At 44.4% G+C, this 18,175-nt stretch overlaps 1 protein-coding gene across 1 annotated transcript in view; it reads right to left on the bottom strand.

Annotated features, from left to right (window-relative positions):
• Positions 1-18,175, bottom strand: part of CTNNA1 (catenin alpha 1) — a 120,850-nt gene that overhangs the window by 7,800 nt on the left and 94,875 nt on the right. Inside the window, exons 11-16 of the mRNA XM_085073242.1 lie at positions 14,029-14,185; positions 8,446-8,646; positions 7,219-7,370; positions 4,402-4,512; positions 2,727-2,908; positions 1,889-1,994 (exon numbers count right to left, since the gene is read on the bottom strand). Of these exons, the coding sequence (XP_084929368.1) occupies positions 1,889-1,994; positions 2,727-2,908; positions 4,402-4,512; positions 7,219-7,370; positions 8,446-8,646; positions 14,029-14,185 (909 nt within the window). The remainder of the gene's footprint in view (positions 1-1,888; positions 1,995-2,726; positions 2,909-4,401; positions 4,513-7,218; positions 7,371-8,445; positions 8,647-14,028; positions 14,186-18,175) is intronic.

Below are 18,175 nucleotides of genomic sequence, written 5' to 3'. Positions count from 1 at the left end.
ATCAGAACTGAGGTAACCTCAGCTTCCCACTGCTACGAAATGAGAAAACCAACAGAAATTTGGCTTTGTAGTTGTTTCGACACTGGAAAAATAAATAATAGAGAGAACCCTTGTCTTGCTGCAAATCATTGTCATTTGTGCTCTGCTCATAGCTGCTTTGTATTCCCCTATTCCCAGCAAGCAGCAGCTGCTTGGAGTGAGGGATGGAAACCTTGGGGAGAACCTGCAGCTCAGGGCAGGACTCCTCCCAACAGACATGGAATTCCTGGGATAGCAGCTCTTGGAATTGCAAAGGAATGTGCTGCAGAAGTGCCTGATGGCAGAGCTGGGAGCTCCTGACACAAAGACACGAGGGGTCACAGCTCTGTGGTGTCACCCAGCACAGCTCCCAGCCAGGATCAGGCTCAGGAGGAATTGCTGCTCGGAGCTGCTCTCCTCTGCAGCTCTCACACTGCTCCACATTAACACGTTTCTAAAGAGTATGTAAGCACATCTAATGAAATATGCAGGCTCAAAGTATTAGCATAGTATGGAGTCAGGAAAAAGCTATATTCTTGTCAAAATGACTAACTGTACAGTGCTACTCATATTTATCTTCAAACATGTGCTTAATCTGTTACATTTTTAAGGACCTTACTGCTGCTAAAAGGAGTCATTTAGTTTTCTTTTATATTTTGAAATGGCTTGGTACAGAAAACCATATACCAACTTTGCATAAAACATTCTAATTAAAAAATTTAAAAATAAGCATTGTAAACCTTCAGCCCAAGATCCCCTGAGACCTCAAACTGCTCCTTGCTTCATTTACCCACATCAGCAGCACACCTGGTTCTTGCAGAAACAAGGCTGTCTCAGTGCTAGAGGAAGGAGAGCCATTTGAAAAAACACTTTTCAAATTTATCTCCCCATTGAACATTTCTCACTGCATCATTAATAAAGGAGGGTGTAGACAAGCACCCCTGGATGCAACATTAAGAGAGCAATCTGCATTGCAATGATTTACTTCCAAAGTGACACAGGTTCAGTTAAAACCTTGCATTACAAATTTCCATCCTGGAAAGGCCTGGCAGGCAACTAACAACTGGAGAAAACAAAAGTTTAGTCCATGAGCTCACACTTAACCTCCCTGCATTTCAGAGTCTCTCTTGAAGGTGGAATATTATTACCAATGTTGATGTTTCTCTGCTGTCTGGGTGTGGGCTGAGGCCAAAGGTGCTCTTGCTTGGCCCAGTTTCTAGGTGGTTCAGGACAGACATTGCATAAATAGAGCCCTGAGCTGGCCATGCTCATTCAGTCCTGTAAGAATTCCTTCCAAATCCTGGGACAGCACAGCCACACTCAGCTCACTGCAGGCCTTGCTCCAAGCCTTCATCAGCTCTGACTAGACAGTGAAGAAAACACCAGAGAGCTTTGACAAACTCACCACTCAGTCCGTGGGGCATGTGGAAATTGTTAATATTAAAAAGCTGCCTCAAAAACAATATGAAAGGTTGTGCAATTGTGCAGGTGCAATAGTGCAGGTGCTGTCCCTGCAACCTGTGCTTTGGGAAGCACCAGGAGTGTCCTGGGTGTGACAAGAGCCCAGCCTGGGCTCTGCTCAGCACAGGCACTGCCCTGGCTCTGTGTGACCTGGAGCAGGGCTGGCACCAAGTGCCTGTTTCAGCCAAGGAGCTGCTGTGTCACTGCTGGCCACACTCAGCTGCCTACACTGCTCAGGGAGGCAGGAGAGCAGCTGGAAAGAACAGGCTAGAATTTTCCAGCAGCAAATCTGGAAAAGCAGTTAGAACACCCCAAAACCAAACACATTTTCATCTATTTATCATGCCTGCAGTACTAAAAGATCTGCTATTGCTCACTGCTGCTGGAGGCTTATGGGACTGTGACTTACATGGTCAGCAATGGTCCGGCCCAGCTTGTCCATCCTTGACCCAGCCTCTGCGATCTTCTTGGCGGCACTAATCACATCTGACGTGTTCTTCAGTGGACCTTTGCCCCTGAAAAACAGAGCAGAGGCTCCCTCCTAGCACCAGAAAACCACAGCAGTGAACTCTGTATCCTTTTCTCATTCTGCTGCACACAGTGCTGGCAGTGACTCCTCACCCAAAGGGCAGGACTAGGCAGGAGCAGCCATTACAGCACCTTCATTTTCAAGAGTTACCCCCTTCCAGCCCCTCCCCACATTTAGCTTAAATCTAGGAGTAAAAACATCTTAAATTTTACTGCTTTGAGCAACCTAATGATGATAAGAGATAACATTTTAGAAGACGGATTTGCAATTTTCATGGAATGGAACATGAAGTTTAAAAAATAGCATTATATAAAATCTGGTAAATTAATTTCAAAAGGCATCAAAACCCCTCTCTTTCCTCTGCAAATAACTGTACTAGGAACTGTTTCTGCAGTGTGGCAATATCGAGAAGCCCATAGAATTTAATGTTGTAAAGAACTGAGCAAATATATATATATTCCTGGGGACAAGAATCACCCTTAAGAAAGAAAGAAAGAAAGACAGGCAATAACTGCTGTGTATCTGTAGATCAATTTAAACAGTTATTACCACCCAGCCACTGCACAATAATGCATCTCCCCAGTTAATATGCAGGCTTTAACAGGGCACCATTTAAAGGAAATTATAAGAAGTAAGACTCTTAGGAGAACTTGCACTGTGTCTCACTGAAAGCCCAGCAGCCCAGCCAGCTCAGAGTGCACAAATTAAAAAGCCTCACCTGGTGAAGTCTGTCATTTCCATCATAATCATACACATCTGTTTGGCCAGGACAATGATGTCATTGCCACTGTCATCCCATTTTGACACTTCAGCATCCAATTTACTCTTTTCCTCCTGGAAGCTGGCGACCTGCTCAGCAATCTTGGCTTTCTGCTCTTGAGGGAGCTGAGCCATGATAGCCTGGAAGAGAAGAGTTTTCTCACATGGCCTCTTGCTGCCTAGCAGAGGCTTTTTGGAACATTTCACTAATAACCAATTTCAGTCATGTAGATGGGGGATAAAACTTTAATAGCAATCCTCTACCTAGAGGCTTTGCAGAGCCATTTGCTTCCATTTTGAATCAAAGTTTATACTCTTTTTTAAGAAAAAGTGCCCAGAAAGACAAGTTGACACTTAAAATATGAGCCTTTGCATGATAAAGCTGTTAAAACTCCAAACAAATTTGCCACATATTACCATCCCTCAAAATAAAACTGCATGAAGAAGGAGGACTTGTCTTTTATAGAAAATTTCAACGTTTTAGAATTAAGTTCCACTTGGGTATTGGGGATAATAAGAAATATTACCAGTCTCTTCCCTGCAAAAAGCTAGCTGTTCTCTTTTGAAACATGTCTGCTGAGGAAAGAGTAAGTGAAAATAAAGAGTATGTGCTTACTCCCAAATAAAATCTCTCAGGCTGGGTTTACAGCCTGTGTAAGACTCCATGCCCTTGCCTTCATAAATACTGGGAGCACAGATGCCTCCAGGAGCAGGCAAAAAGGAGCCTTTGGTACTAAAAATCCTGTGGCAGCAGCTGTATTAAAAGGTAAATGAGCAATGTCTGCATTTAAATAGAAGGGGCAGAGGGTCCAAGCATAGAAAGTGCTTGTACAAGGGAGGGGAGCATAAAAATGCTCTCAGTTAGTGTAATTCCCAAGCCAACATGGCAGAAGTTTGATAAATAAGGTCTGGCTACTTCTTGCCTGGCAGGAAGAGCCTCCACAAGAAATGTGCCATGGCACTTGCCCAAGAGTGTAAATTGTTATCGATCCAGAGGGGCTGTGTCAAGTAAAAGTGATAGGGAAGGCCTGGTTTTCCTTCAATGTACTGATTTTAGGGTTTCACCTCTTAATGATTATATATTGCCTATCAATGCTTTCATTTTTAAGTCATAGGAAATGCAGTTAGTTGAAATGATTTCATTTCTGAGCTCCTCTCAACGTTGTCTTGATAAATGCTCAGTGACCAAACACACACCAGCACGTGTGTGAGGAGACATTTTGTGAAGATTTTTTGCTCATAAAGTTAGTATTTGTCTGCTGAAAATAACATTAATCCAATGGAATGATCTGCCCTGAACCTCCCTGGAGAAGCTCACCCGACTACAATGTCTGTGATATCAAAATGTGAAGTAGTTTGTTGGTATTAAAAGGATTTTGATCTTTCAGAACACCCAAAATAAAACACAAATGTTTCTCACATCCATCAGACCAACTGCATTTCACTCAAATCCCTTTTCAGAAGAATACTGGAAACAGAGAATGCCATGTTGGATAAAAATGATCCAACATTTTTATCACCACCCTCCCCCAAAATTTAACCTGGGTTTTCAAAGCAAGCTGAGCTGTTTCTTGAAGGCAGAACAACCTCACAAACTCCATCACACTAATATAATGCTCAGGTCTCTGCCTTACCCTTGCACTCTGTCCAGCAATGAGCTGATCATCCTCAGTCTGGATACTGGTTCTGCTTCGGACATCGAAATCCTCCGTCTCAAAGTCAGAATCATCCAGCTCTTCAGGAGTCTGAGGAAAAAGCATTCAGTCAGAGTCAAACTACAGATTTCATGGCTCTGAAAATCAACAAGAATATTGTTTTTCAAGCAGAGAGAATGGAAGTCAGTGGAGGTAAAAATTATTCCATGTTTTCAACAAAAAGGTAAATACAGGGACTGTATCCAGCTTTGAACACGTGTGATTTTATGTGCTTGACTGCTCCTGGTGAACACCATAGGGATCCCCAGAATCACACAGCAGTAACTAAACAGCTGAGATTTGTCAGGACATTAATGCACTCAGCATCTGAAAGACAGAAAAAAGTTCTTGCAAAATGAACAGCGTTTTTGCAACTTGATTAAATGTAAAAGCTTCACTCGAGATTCTGAAGCTGGAATTACACACAGCTCTAAGGGCTGGTTCAGAAGCACAGACAGTGTCTTCAGCACAATTATGAATCAAAGCATTGACTAAATTAACAACAGATAAAATATCTCAAAATTTATCCTTATCCCTCAGGAAAAGCTGAAAAATTTTAGCTAGTAAGGGCCAGCTTTTATGCTGTAGGCTAAACACATCTGACCTAGTTCCTGCTTGCCTAGGATTTATTTTTGCTACTGCCAGTCTGTAGCTGGCAAACTTTTTATAAGGCTTATCAAGTTTAAACAGCATGTTTGTCAAAATACTACATCTTTGCTAAAGTGGCACTTCACGACAATTCTCCAGAGCTGGATCAACAAAGAACTTCACTGATAAATGCAATAAATTGTGATTAACAGATAAGATGCAAATAAAGACCCGTTCTTTAGATTTCTTTGCTATGACTTGAATTTTCACAGACTTGTCTTCCAATACAGACACTTTGTGACACAGTGAAAACAGGGATGGACATGCAAAATAGTTGCCAAAAAACAAGGGTGAGTAGGGTGACAATCAAGGCTTTGGGTTTTCCAGCCTCCTCTCCAGCCTCTGGAGAACAGGGTATATCCACAACATCAGCAGAGGGACACACTAAGAATTAGCTCAGTGTATCAGTATTTTAAAAAATGAAAAAACATAAAGAAAGCAGTTCTGCTGTCTGTTTACAAACTGCCTGTGATTCTCCTCTGCCCATCCCTCCCAAAGCCCAGGAACACACAAAGTGTAACTCTGCCTTTCAAGTGCCACCAAGGGCAGAAACTCCTCTGGGGTGATGAGCCTGGGCAGCAGAGAGGGGGGGAAAGAGCTTCTCTTCAATAAATACTGATATAGTGAGGTTGTAGTTTTGAAAATACCCTGCAAAAACACACAAATGAGGTGTTGCAGTGGCTTCTCCTGCTGGTCCCTGTAAAGAACAGGAGCCACTGGACAAAGCTGGAGTGAATGAGCCCCTGTGAACGGGTTACACCAAGCCCTGGAGAAGCGGTGCCCTGGAATCCCCATTTGGATGGCTCTTTTATTCCAAAATAAACCCTCTGGACGACAAATGCTAACATTTTGACTTCTTTCTAGGTGGCTGCTGTGTCACCAGGGAGCTGCTGCTGGCTGCTGGCAGTGAAGCTGTGGCTCCCTGACACTGGAGCGTGGCACAGGGGAACCATCAGCGTTCCTGGCACTGCCAGCCCACATAATTACTGCTGACATGGGATTGGCAGCCGTGCTCCCTGTCCTGAATAACAAGGACTGCAGCAGGGGGGAATCACATCCATTTGTCTGCAGAGCAGGAAAGCATTGATATCTTCATTTAACATTGGCTGTCTATAAATCCTGAGCTTGTCTGAAAAAAATTCCATGGGGAGCACAGATGTGGTTGTCAGCTTTTCTCCTGGTTTTTCAGCTGATCCTTTGCTTTAAGCAGCAAATATGGAAGATGCTACTGCAATGGTTACAGTAATCATGTATCTTCTGAGGCTGTACATCCCTATTTACTGATCACCACACTGCATCTGCCATGATCACCACTCTGAAACAGGAGGGCAGTTTCTCAGAGTCAAAGGAATACAAGGAAAAGAAGAAAAAATCGAATAAACCTCCTATATCTGTCGATGCTGTGTCTGGCTCCTGCCCATTATTGACCCACTAAGATCCAAGAAATAGGTCCATGGATCAACTTCAACCAGAACTTTCTTTTCTGCATCCCTTCAACCAACTGCTGAGCCCTTCTGTGTCTGACCTACGTGAAATTAGGGCTTCCAAGTCACACCCACAGCACCTGAAACACGTAAGCACACAGGAGACAAGGCCTCTGTGAGCTGCCCCTGTTTACTCAGGTTAGCCAATTAACAAATTACACGCTCTAGGAACTACAGACCAAACGCATCTCAGCTTCCTTTTGACTAACTAACATTAATTCTCAAAATTTACTTAATGAAGAGCCATTAGGTTTTATTTCTAAGCTCTCAAACCATCAACAAGCATCTATAGTTCTGAATTAATTTGCTGTTGTTAACTCAAAGGTCACTGATTTTAGCACATTAACGAGCCAGACATTACCATGAGATTACAAAAGATGCGTGAAGGGTATTTAGCATCACAACTCGGGCCATCATCGATGCTCAGATCTGTTTAATGAATCTGAATCCAAACGTCCTGCTCAAGTGCTCCACAGTGATTAGCACATTTTAAGACTCTGAATGTTAATAGGAGCTAAATGAGAATCTTCTGCTGTCTGCTCTCAGTGATGCTGACGGCTGTCAGTTCACCAGCGGCAGGGAAAGCGAGAGGCAAAGCGGAGCTGCGGAGGGAAGTTCTGCTCACCCGGATCATGAGCACGGCTTTCCTGATGTCCCGGATCCCGTCGTACACCAGCCGCGAGGCGTCGATGAACTCGTTCTCATCCATGGGCTGGGCAGGGTCGGAGCTCAGCGCTTCCACTGCAGCTTCCACTTGCTCCGTGAAGCGCGGCATGACTGAACTCAGAGCACAGAGTCATCAGTCCCACCACCCCACAGCCACTCTGCTTCCCACTCCTGAACAGCCACCAGTGTCTTGCTCTTAACTGTCCTGGAGGCTGTGCGCTCCTTCCATTGAAATTCACAACTTTTGGTACACGAGCTCAAGTCTTAATCCACTTCCATTTCTGCTTATGCTGCTGCTATTTGGTGTTTTCCCCTTAGAAAGTGAAAAGTTTATCGTGCCCTTCTAGTGGACAAGGAGAAAACACCTGGGAAAGCCCTTAGAAACTACGGGATAAACTATTAATTGTTTGTTTGATGTTGCCTGCAGATGTACATCATTTTTTGGGGGTGAAAAAAGTAACACTACCATCAGGAAGCTCAAGTTTGAGACTCACTGGAGAGGGGCAGGTTGCACTGCTGCATTTCAGTGACTCACGGTGCCCCAGGAAGAACATGCCAGAACCAGTTACAGTCTGCTGTTTCTTCAGTGTCACCCGTGATTCTTCATCAAAGTAATTAAAGCAATACCAACAACTAGTGGATGACACTGAAGCAGCCAGAATCATCCTTCAACCTGTATGGATGTCACCAGGTAGTTCACAGGGAACAAACACTCTGATTTAGTGTGTATGAGGCACTACAACCTACAATGCTCTTTCAACAGTTGTAAAGATACTTTACAAAATTTACCCTAATTATTACCCCAACTTTATTCTGCTGGGGGAATGGGATCTTTCTTCTGCATCCTGAGCAGCTGCAGAGCCTGGTGCAATACTGCACGATGAGCACAGCACAACTTTCAAGCCTTCACTCATGTCTGGGACTCATTCCCAGAGTTTTTGCTTCCCACAGCCCAGTATAGGACAGTGAGCTCACTCAGGGACACCTTGAGCACCGCTGAGCTTTAAGCCAGTCAACACAGCAAACTCACACTTCTCACTTTGAAACAGCTTTGCAAACAACTCCCACTAATGTGCATTACAGCAAATTGAGTCTGTAACAGATTTCACAGGTACACTGGTACCCAGCTGCCCACGTGCTTTCAAACGACAGGAATTCAGCGCTCCTGCGAGTAAGTGACCCTTACCTGTGTTGGACAGTAACTTGGTGGCTTCCAGCACCTTCTCGGTGTAGACTCCAGGTTCGTAGTTGTCCATCTCAGAGGTGACCACATGAATGACCCGAGCGGCACGGCCCCGGATGGCACCGGCTGTGCGATCTAAGCCATCCACATCCTTTTCTTGCAGAGCAATGACACATTTGTTTACATCTTCTAAAATGTGATTCTCTGGCGGTAAAAGAAGGAAGATTTAGATGGTAATGTCTTCTTTTCTGCTGCAGTCATCAGCACTGCAATTGCTCAGGGTGGGATCTGCTCTAGAAAAGCTCCATGGAGATGCTGTCAAGCATTAATTTTGAAGGTCACTACAACCAGCAAAGAGCTGCCTTTCCACAGGAGGTGTCAAAAAGCCATCAGTCCATCCACTGACTGGCTTCCCCTCGTCCTGCCCCTGCTCGTACTCGATTTTACCAACAGGAAAGCTGAGTTCTGCTAAGTTCTACCCTGATGTGTTTCTTTCTATATTCCTCCCCTGGGCCACCCCAGCACTTATTCCACAAATACCTGCAAACCACTCCCCTGTCATTGTACGTGGGGCGATGGGCACCTCCCCAGCACCACACCTACTCCACTCAACACTCCAACAGACACTTGCTGCATGTTTCCAGCTTCCTCCAGAGTGTTTTCCTACAGCCACACACATTCCAGCAGAGCACATTACACTGTCAGTCGCCCGTTCCCATCTGAGACACATAATGTATGCAGTGAATAATGTGGAAAGCATTCCAGTCAGGCAATACTCACTGCCTCTTCAGAAAACAAACAGAAAAATAAAGGCAAGACCTCTGTTTGCAATTTGATTTTTTTTTTTTGCATTTTCTGGTATTGTACAGAGATATTCTCCCCATTTATCAAGTCCAAGAAGCCTAAAATGGGTAATACCCTCCAAGAGATTTCTGAAGATGCCTAAAGAAGTTGGGATCCTTATTTGGGGAAACCTACCCTAAAGATCTCCCAAACTGTTATTAGAGACTTCCAAATTCTGTTAGAGATCTCTGTAATGCATCAGTACCAATGCTTCCTTATCATCATCCAACACCAGCATTTGGGTTGCTTGGTGAGAAACCAACTTGGAAACATTTCTGCTCTGTCACTTAAAATAGTTTCCAGTGTTAATTACCATTGACTTAATCATTCTGCTTTGCCAAGCCGTGCAAGTGGCTTTTATTCCCTCTGCAGGTAGTAAAAGAGCCATTTTGCAAGAGTTTGTAGAGACAAGAAGCTCACAGAGTTGGCTGGGAGAGGATCTGGAAGAACTGCCTGAAAGGATAGCTGTGGGAAGTTACGCCTGATTTACATAAAATTAACAGGGCCAGGTGCAATATTGCGAGACTTCTGTAAGTAACCTGGACAAAAATTACACTTGTGAAATCCCTCTGAAGCAACTCAGCCTGAACAGGTTCAGCTGAGGGCAGAATATGGCCCTGAGAGAGGGAAGAGCAGGTTCATTAGTGATTTGACAAGTCAGTGAGCAGGCACAGGAGCCACAGCAAGCACAGAGGAGATTTGAAGAAGAGACAGCCCTGGGAGCTGCAAGAGCCCAAAGAAAAAGCTTCGGCACCAGGCCAAAACACAGACTGTTTATTGCTTCAATTCCTAAATGAATAAATTAAGCTACAGACCATTTAAAAGCCTCTTTGGATTATGCAAACTTTAATAAAAGGCATGGACAGAATGAAGGTGGATATTTAAATTTCTGCTGATCATCTGATGCCTTTTGCAGATGAGAAGTGGCCAGCAAGACCCTTCTAGAGGAAGATAACCCAGAGGGCAGCTTGCAAAGGGCCCAGGGAAGTGCAGGACTGTCAAGTCTATCTGCTCTGGTGATACTCTCCAGCTGGATAACAGGTAAGATCTGACCCTGTGCTGGGCTCTTGTAAATACACCCAGTGCTGCCCATGCTCCTGGTACAGGCAGCACAGGCTCCCCACCAGCATCTCTGGGGTGGGAGAATGTTGTCCCACATCAAAACCCACAACTGTTCTCCTGCTGAGCAGGAGGAACATCCTACAGCAACAGAACACAGCGCAGGCAACAGCAAAGGCATCCTGTCCCACCAAAATAGCTCTAGGGAAACTGGTGGGGTTGGGCAACAAGGTAAGACGAAAGGTATTTATTCCATAGAAATGATTTTTAGACCAAACAAGGAAATACATTAAGCTGTGAAAAGCTACAGAATAAAAAGTCACCCACGACTGTCAATTCTCAATCCACCCCCACCGAACACCTTCCACCTCCACCCACCTCCACATTAAAGGGATTAAGCAATACTTTTCCAAACAACCCCAGCAGTCTGTGAAGGAGTCTGAGGGCTCCAGGAGATCAAAAGCAAAGATCAACAGTCGGGAGATGAAGCCCCAGCTGCATAAACACAACTGTGCTTTTCTGCTGCATCTCTTGTGGAAGGTCTCAGAACCATTTCCATGCTGAGCCTCTGCTGCCAAGGGGCACTGGAGGAGTCAGGTCAAGCAGCAGTGTTGGCACACAGAGCAAACTCTGGAGTGCTCACACACTTGTAAATACAGTGTTCATCCCGGCAATATTCATCGGGAGCCTCTTCAGAAAAAATAGTTCCACTGAGATGGGCAATCTCTGGAATAAACCTCTGTCAGCAGCAGAGGAACAGAAGGCAGCAAATGGAATGGTTTTTTAAGCGGGTTTCAAAGGAGATTCAGGTAATTTCAGAACATTGAATTTGACAATTACACGGTGCTATCAGCAACTGCTCTAAAGAACAGAGATATGGGCACACCAACACACCCAGAGTGCTCTGGGAAGGCACTGATAAAAGGGATAGGAATTACAGAAGGTACAGGAGAGCTTTGAAATGAGGAATAATGAAACAGGCAAAGAGTCTGCAGTCAGGAAAGCGATGACTGACAAAGTGTATGGCAGAACTGTGTATGTTTGCAAATAGCATGAAGAAAGAGAGGGGGGAATAAACCTCTTCACCATCCTCTAGTACAAGTAGGGGCATCAAATGAAGCAAATAGGCAACAGTGCAGAAACAAGGAGGTTCTTCACACAGGGAACACTTCAGCTGTGAATTTTGCCCAGGATGATGGAGGTGCCAGAAGTTTATAATGGTCGAAAGAACAACTAACACCAGCTTAAATGAGAAAAATCTGTCAAGAACTGTTCAGGAGATAGCACCTCTGACGGGGGAGCTCCCTGAGCTGCACATCACTCATGGCTGGGAGCACACAGAAAACATCTCTAGGCTACAGGGCTCCTGTGCCATCCATCCTGTGCTGACATCTATCCATCTCCTGTCCTGGCAGTGAGCCTCCCCCAGACCCTGCCCTAACACAGCAGGGTCCTGCTGCTGCTTTACCTATCAAAATGCTGGAACCTGCAAGCTCACCTGCAACACTGGTGGATCCTTCTTCACTGAAAGATCCTTGTTCTATGATGTTCTGCTAAACCTAAACCCAGCATCTCTTTCATCAAGCCTTTACTTGCGGGTAATTGATACAATGCTGTAGTGTAAGCTGAATGGGGAAGCCTTTACTTCATGAAGGACAGCACACCACAATGTGGGATGGCTTACATACACATTTATATACACACACACTCATGCACTCACAAGAACTCCTTTAAATTCTGCTTACATCCCCTTTAGTAACTGATACAAACATCCTAATAACCCCAAACAACACTCGATATAAATCATATCTGCCACAACTTTATCCAAAGAGAAGTTTAGACTTTTAGCAGATGAATTGGAGTTGTGGCATTTATATGGAAAACATTTATCAGTGTTCAAACAAATAATATTTAGAAGAGTATTTATTGCTTTAATATTTTTCTACCATCTCTTCAATAACACACACATATAAATAATTACTGAATGCACTTGAATGTCTGGAGTTGTCTCAAACTACATTTCCTTAGCTCCATTTTGAGTGGTAAGCACTCCTGAGTCAACCTGCCACCACCCCAGGAAAGAAACCTCTGCTTGCTGCCAAGCTCTTGAGAGTACAGCCACACAGTAGATTTGGTGATTTAACCAAAACACCCAGTTCTGTTCTAACTTGTATCCCTGCAGAAGATGGGGCTGTCCTGTCCTCACTTGAGTCTTGTGGTGCTAAACCTGGACTACAAGGGGAAGGAAAGTGATTTTACTGAGTGATACAACTTCCTGCTTGTGGTGACTTCAGTGTTAAAAAACAGCTTGGAGCTCTTCAGAGCAGCCCAGCACTGAGCTGAGGAGCAGAGCTCCCACAGCACAGCTCCCATTCCTCAAATGCCCTGCATGAATTCAGAGCCCTCAGGTCAGTGGTTGACCCCTCTGGGGGCACAGCTGCCAGGGAGATGCCCCATGGCAGCTCCACACAGGCTGTGTTTGCATGGACTCACAGCTTGTCCTCTCTCAAATGCTTGGGCACTTGTGGGCAAGCTCCAAGTGGTGCCTCAGACTTCAGCACACAATTCCCTCTGAACAGACTTCCCCAAAACCAGGCTCCTCCCAGCTGTGCAATTCCAGCTGCTGCTACCCCAGTGAGCACTGATGGACACAAAGAGCTTGGATGTTCAATTACCCAACAAGTTTATGCTCTCTCCTTGCAAAGATGATTTTTATTCAGAACCCAGGGAACCACAATACAACAAGTATGATAATGCAGGTGACTCATCACAGAAACACCACTTAGGCTTTTGTTCGCTTGTTTTGTTTGATTTTTTTAATAATTAAAAAAAAATACAGTCTCCTAATTCAGGAATTAATCTTTTATCTACATTTTCTAACTGTGTTCACCTGGTACTTCTGACTCCACACATCCTCCTGTGAAATCTCTCTTTACAACTGGAGGTTTTAGGTCACTTGAGATGCCCAAAGCTGCTTTCACCAGGAAATTAGAATCTCAGCTTGCAGCAGTGATTTGTGAACACTATTGCAGACACAATTCACGTGGTTACATCTCCATGTCCTCTGACTAGAGCACAATTAAAGGATGTGGAAATAAAAATGCCCCCATTATTTTTAGGTCACTGCAGCTGATAGCGAGTCTTTATCAAGATGCTGATAAAACGGATTATCTTGGCAAACACTTTGCCAAATGTAATTATTAATCTATTATAACAATCCAATCTCTTTTAAAAACTCTTAAAACTTTACTAAAGCTGACATAGTATGAACAGTTTTATTTTAATTAACTTGTACAACCATAGTTTAATATTCAGTTTTGTTTACATGGCAGAGTCTAAAGTGAACTGAGGGATCATTTTTTCTGCTAGCTCCTACCTTGGACACAAACACATTCTATTTCCCCCAGAGTTATTGGTGAGGCTTGTCTATAGCAGCTAACTGGTAATTAAGTCATCCTTAGTTCGGCCAGCAATTCCAAATCTTGAGACATAAAGTGTCTTCTCCTTGAGCCCAGACCTCCTGCTGCACTTTCACACCTCGCTGGGCAGAAGGTGACACCAGGTGAGGTGTAACACCATCCCTTCCAAAAACCTCACAAACTCCAGAACACATGTCCTAACCACCCATTTCCAGAACTAAGCTCTTAGGAGGAGGATTATTTCAGAGATTGTACCCCTGATTACCTGATACAGCCAGGAAGTCATCAATGGAAGTGATATCATCCACAGCATCTGTCAGCACACGGACTTGCCTTTCCCACTGCTCCTTGAAGAGATCCATGTTTTCTTGTGCCAGTTTGCTTTGGGGTTTAGCAGCCAGAGCCAGTGCAGCATTAATGACCTGTAAAACACCTCTGGATTTTTAAAACATATCCCAACAAAACAATTACCTTCTGTGTGTTTATCCAATGAACTCAGCAGCAAAGCAAGCTTAATAAGTTTTGATGAACTTGATACTTCAACACAGAAGTGTTTAATTTTGTTGCTCTCACATCCAGCTCATACCTGCTTCCACATTTATTATGGATAGTTATTAGGAGCAAAATCACTTGGCAAGTTTTCACAAGAGCTGGTTTCACCTGTCTTTAGCAGCTCATGGTAACAAGGTGTTGCTTTCCGAGTGCAGGCTGTGTTAAGTATTTTGGACAGGATGACATTTAGTACACTGGAGGCTGCATTTGCTACTTGCCAAAACCTCAGTAAAAAGGTCAAAAAAAGGATTTAATCCTATACAGACTGAAGTAGAAACAATATACAAATATAAAATTAAAGACAAATTTTGATTTATTGCTTTTCCATAAAGCTTTCCTCTGGATCTTGCCAGTAGTTGTTATAATGACTTCAGATTTCTCCTGTGGCTGTGGACAAGCCAGATTAGCTACAGAACAGGAGGAGATGCTCCTTCTGAATACCCCTTACTAATTTTCTTCAAACCCAAAGACCACAATTTACACCAGATCCTAGTTTTTCTTAGCTGAACAAATGCTACACATACTGCTGGGTAACAAAGCTTAGGCTGTGTCATTTAAACAACCACAAAAACCTTTTTAGGTGTGACAAGAAACCAATCTCAACAGCCTGGTCCTGCTCCTGCTGCAGCACAATGAAATGGAAACGAGCCAGGTGTGAGAAACCATCCACAGTCACAGCGACGTGACAATCCCAGCCTTGTTCCCAAGCCCCTGAGAGTCAGAGCTAATTAACTCACAACTTCAAGGTGTAATTTTTCTTCTCTACTTTAGGCCTGTATTAATTTCACAAAGTTGTCGACCAAAACATGCAAGCACCAGATGTTCCCGCTTTTCCAAAATCTACTTTCTCTACCCGCTTCATTTACAAGTGTCACAAAGCATTTAAAAATATATATATAACTCACTAAACATGGAAATAATGGTGATGTCAAATGTACTGGGATGGCACTGAATGGATCAGACAGGAGAAGGAGGCTGTTCACCTGAGGGATGCCAGGAATTAGCAGTGACTGAGGAAAATGCACAGAAAAGCTGGACTCTCCCCACGCTGCCATCCTGCCTCTGGAGCTGGAGGCTGCAGGTCTGGGTCACAAATCAAGCCCAGCTCGGTGGCTTTGGTGACAGTGACAAACACAAGAAGCAGCACCTGAGCCTGAGCAGCATCTGCCCAGGGCCTGTGGGGATGAACACACCTCTGACCCCCGGCAGGAACAGCACTGTCCCTGTCCCCCCTGACACCAAGGGCTCCTCTGCTGCTCCCCTTCTTCCAGCCAGCCCGAGGTCACACCTTCTGTGAGGCACCTGCAGGAGCCAGAATGTCCCTTTGGAAAAGACCTGCTGCCAGCCACGGCCCCTGCTGCTCTGCCACCCTCACTCTTGGGTCTCAAGTCCTGAAAGCCCCCAAAAAGCCTTGCAACACCCAAGAAAATTATGTTTGAAATTTTAAAAACAAACAGAAATAGAGTTTTTAGAAACTCTATTTCTGCTTGAGAGCCCTGATTTGTAGTCCAGTCACTGCCACCTCCTACCCCAGACTGATAGATGTAATGAATTAACCACCTATCAATCAAAATCTAGATATCCAAGGTTTCATGAAGATGAATCTAAACAAGTGTCCTGGAAACAGAAGAGATAAACCAGACAATGCTTTAGAAATCTTCCCTCGGCTTTGATCCTGCTAGAAACTGTCACTACAGAGACAGAGATGGTGGCGATACCAAGGGTCAGGACATTGTGTCTGCTTTTCTCAACCTGCCTTGGCCCATATCAGATATAAAATATCCTCTAAGCACTGAGACAGGGCAGCATTAATGCTGAAGGAACATATGGCCTGGGTACCTGCGAGATGTTTGTCTGGACAGCAGCATCTGTCTGGACAATTAATCTTTGCCAACAGCGCATGTCAAGCCCAGATGCCCACGTTAAGCACCTCGTCACAGGTAATGGCAGAGCTGTCACAGATACAGGGCTCTGCAACTGCTCCACAAATTCAAACTGTGTGTCCTCACCAAATCCAAACACAGGAGGCACAGGCTGCATCATCCTCCTCTTGACAGACAGCTTGTTCATATGGGAAAAGTGTATTTTTTTAAGACATTACAGCAAAAATGTATGGCCAAGGTGAATGCATTGTATAAAAATGCCCAGCAAAACCACTGTGTATGATCTCCCTTACAGACAGACATTCCTGCATTAGGGAATGCAGCCAGCAGTGCTGGAAATGAGGAAAGCTGGTGGGGATATCAAAGGTTATCCATGGTCACCATGGAGCTAAAGACTCCTTTAAAAAACCTACAGCTCAGGAAAGCCATACAGGTGTGTGTGCTCAGGGGGAAATTTGGGGCAGCAGACACAGCTCAGCAGTCCCTTTTTATAGCACATACTCCCTATCTCCATGTGCAAAGTGGCCACAACACCCAGCTTCAGCAAGGGTGATAAAAGCCTTCACTGTGCAGAGTTTAGCATTCAAGTGGGATAATCATCCTGGACTTGTCTCACACCTTTGCTTGAGGAAATGTTCCAGGGATCACTGACAACATCCTGCATGTGATCTGTTCCAGGGAATATACTCTGGTATCCAGCACAGAGTGATTGATTTATTTTCCAACAGATGCTTAGAGAGACATGGGGAAATGACAGGGATGCTGGATCTTAAATAGTCTGTGTATGCAGCAGGACTATGATCCCTTTATTATCTAAAAATGAACACTTTCAGGCGGAGGAGGAAACACTTTTTTGGAGGAAGAGACAGACCACAGTACACTATTTCTTCTCCAAAAAACATAAAGCATTGGGCAATTACTTTAAAATATCAGTAACTCTTACAGGAAGGAGGTATACAAAAAAAACCCCCAGGAAGATCATGACCAGACTATCTGAAATGTAGCCACTTCCATGTAAAACATTTGGCAATTTCAGGGAATATTTTGTATCTCAGAGCTTTTCAAGATGCTGCCAGAGCACTGTGATCACAATGACTCACTGAAGTTGTACAAAGAAAAGAATCAAACAGGGACATTTTGAGCCTATCCAGAAGGAAATGAAGCATGGCAAGAAAACACACTATTTTTATCGGTGCTTTGTTTCATGTAGCAATTGCAATGTTCAAGTCAGACAGCTCCACGCTCCATAACGCGCTTCCAGCGAGTTCCTTGGAGTCTCTCCTGCACCTCACAGCTTCCCGTGGCAGCAGCCAGGGCTTGGCAACACCCTGGCACTGGGGAGGTGCAGCTTTCCAAAGACTCGCGACGGATGTCTCAATCTGCACCTCAAGTCCTCTTCTCATCCGTTCCATGGGAAGAAGCTGCTGCTTTGTTCCCGTTTTTATCTTCCCTGTTGAAACTGGAGATGGCAGGCAGTGGTTGTGTCCTTACCCCTCTGCAGGGCAGGACTCTCCAAGGCTCCCTGAGCAGTGATTCCTGCCTGGGATACAACACTGCAGCTGCTTTGCCCAGAAGCTCTCTCAAAAAGCTCAGCTGTTCTGCCCACAAAACACCTGAACCTCGATAAATGGGTGGATAAATCAGAGCCACTGGGTCAGCCAGAAGTCATTCTTTTAGGCTAAATTTAGGATGGCTTCCAGCCTCAGCTTTATAGCACCCCATCTGGAAGTCAGAGAGGCCAGAAGAAAGCTCTTACACGTGGTGGTGGTGTTCTTACAAAGGACAATTTTGAGTATTTGACTGGAATGGCCAAAGGAAGAAACATCACTTGGGGGAGGAAAACTATCACCATCTATTTGCACTGCAATCCCAACCTGTTGTATCTTTTTACTCCAGGCTCAGTGCAAACCATTTCTGACCCACACCCACTTCAGTGGCTTTAAGCACTTTTTGATTTTTGCCTCAGTCCTTTTGATA

This window comes from Lichenostomus cassidix, chromosome 13, assembly GCF_008360975.1.
Source record: "Lichenostomus cassidix isolate B80296 chromosome 13, HeHo_3.0, whole genome shotgun sequence".
Classification (NCBI taxonomy): domain Eukaryota; kingdom Metazoa; phylum Chordata; class Aves; order Passeriformes; family Meliphagidae; genus Lichenostomus; species Lichenostomus cassidix.
This window is presented reverse-complemented; position numbering and strand designations above follow the sequence as displayed.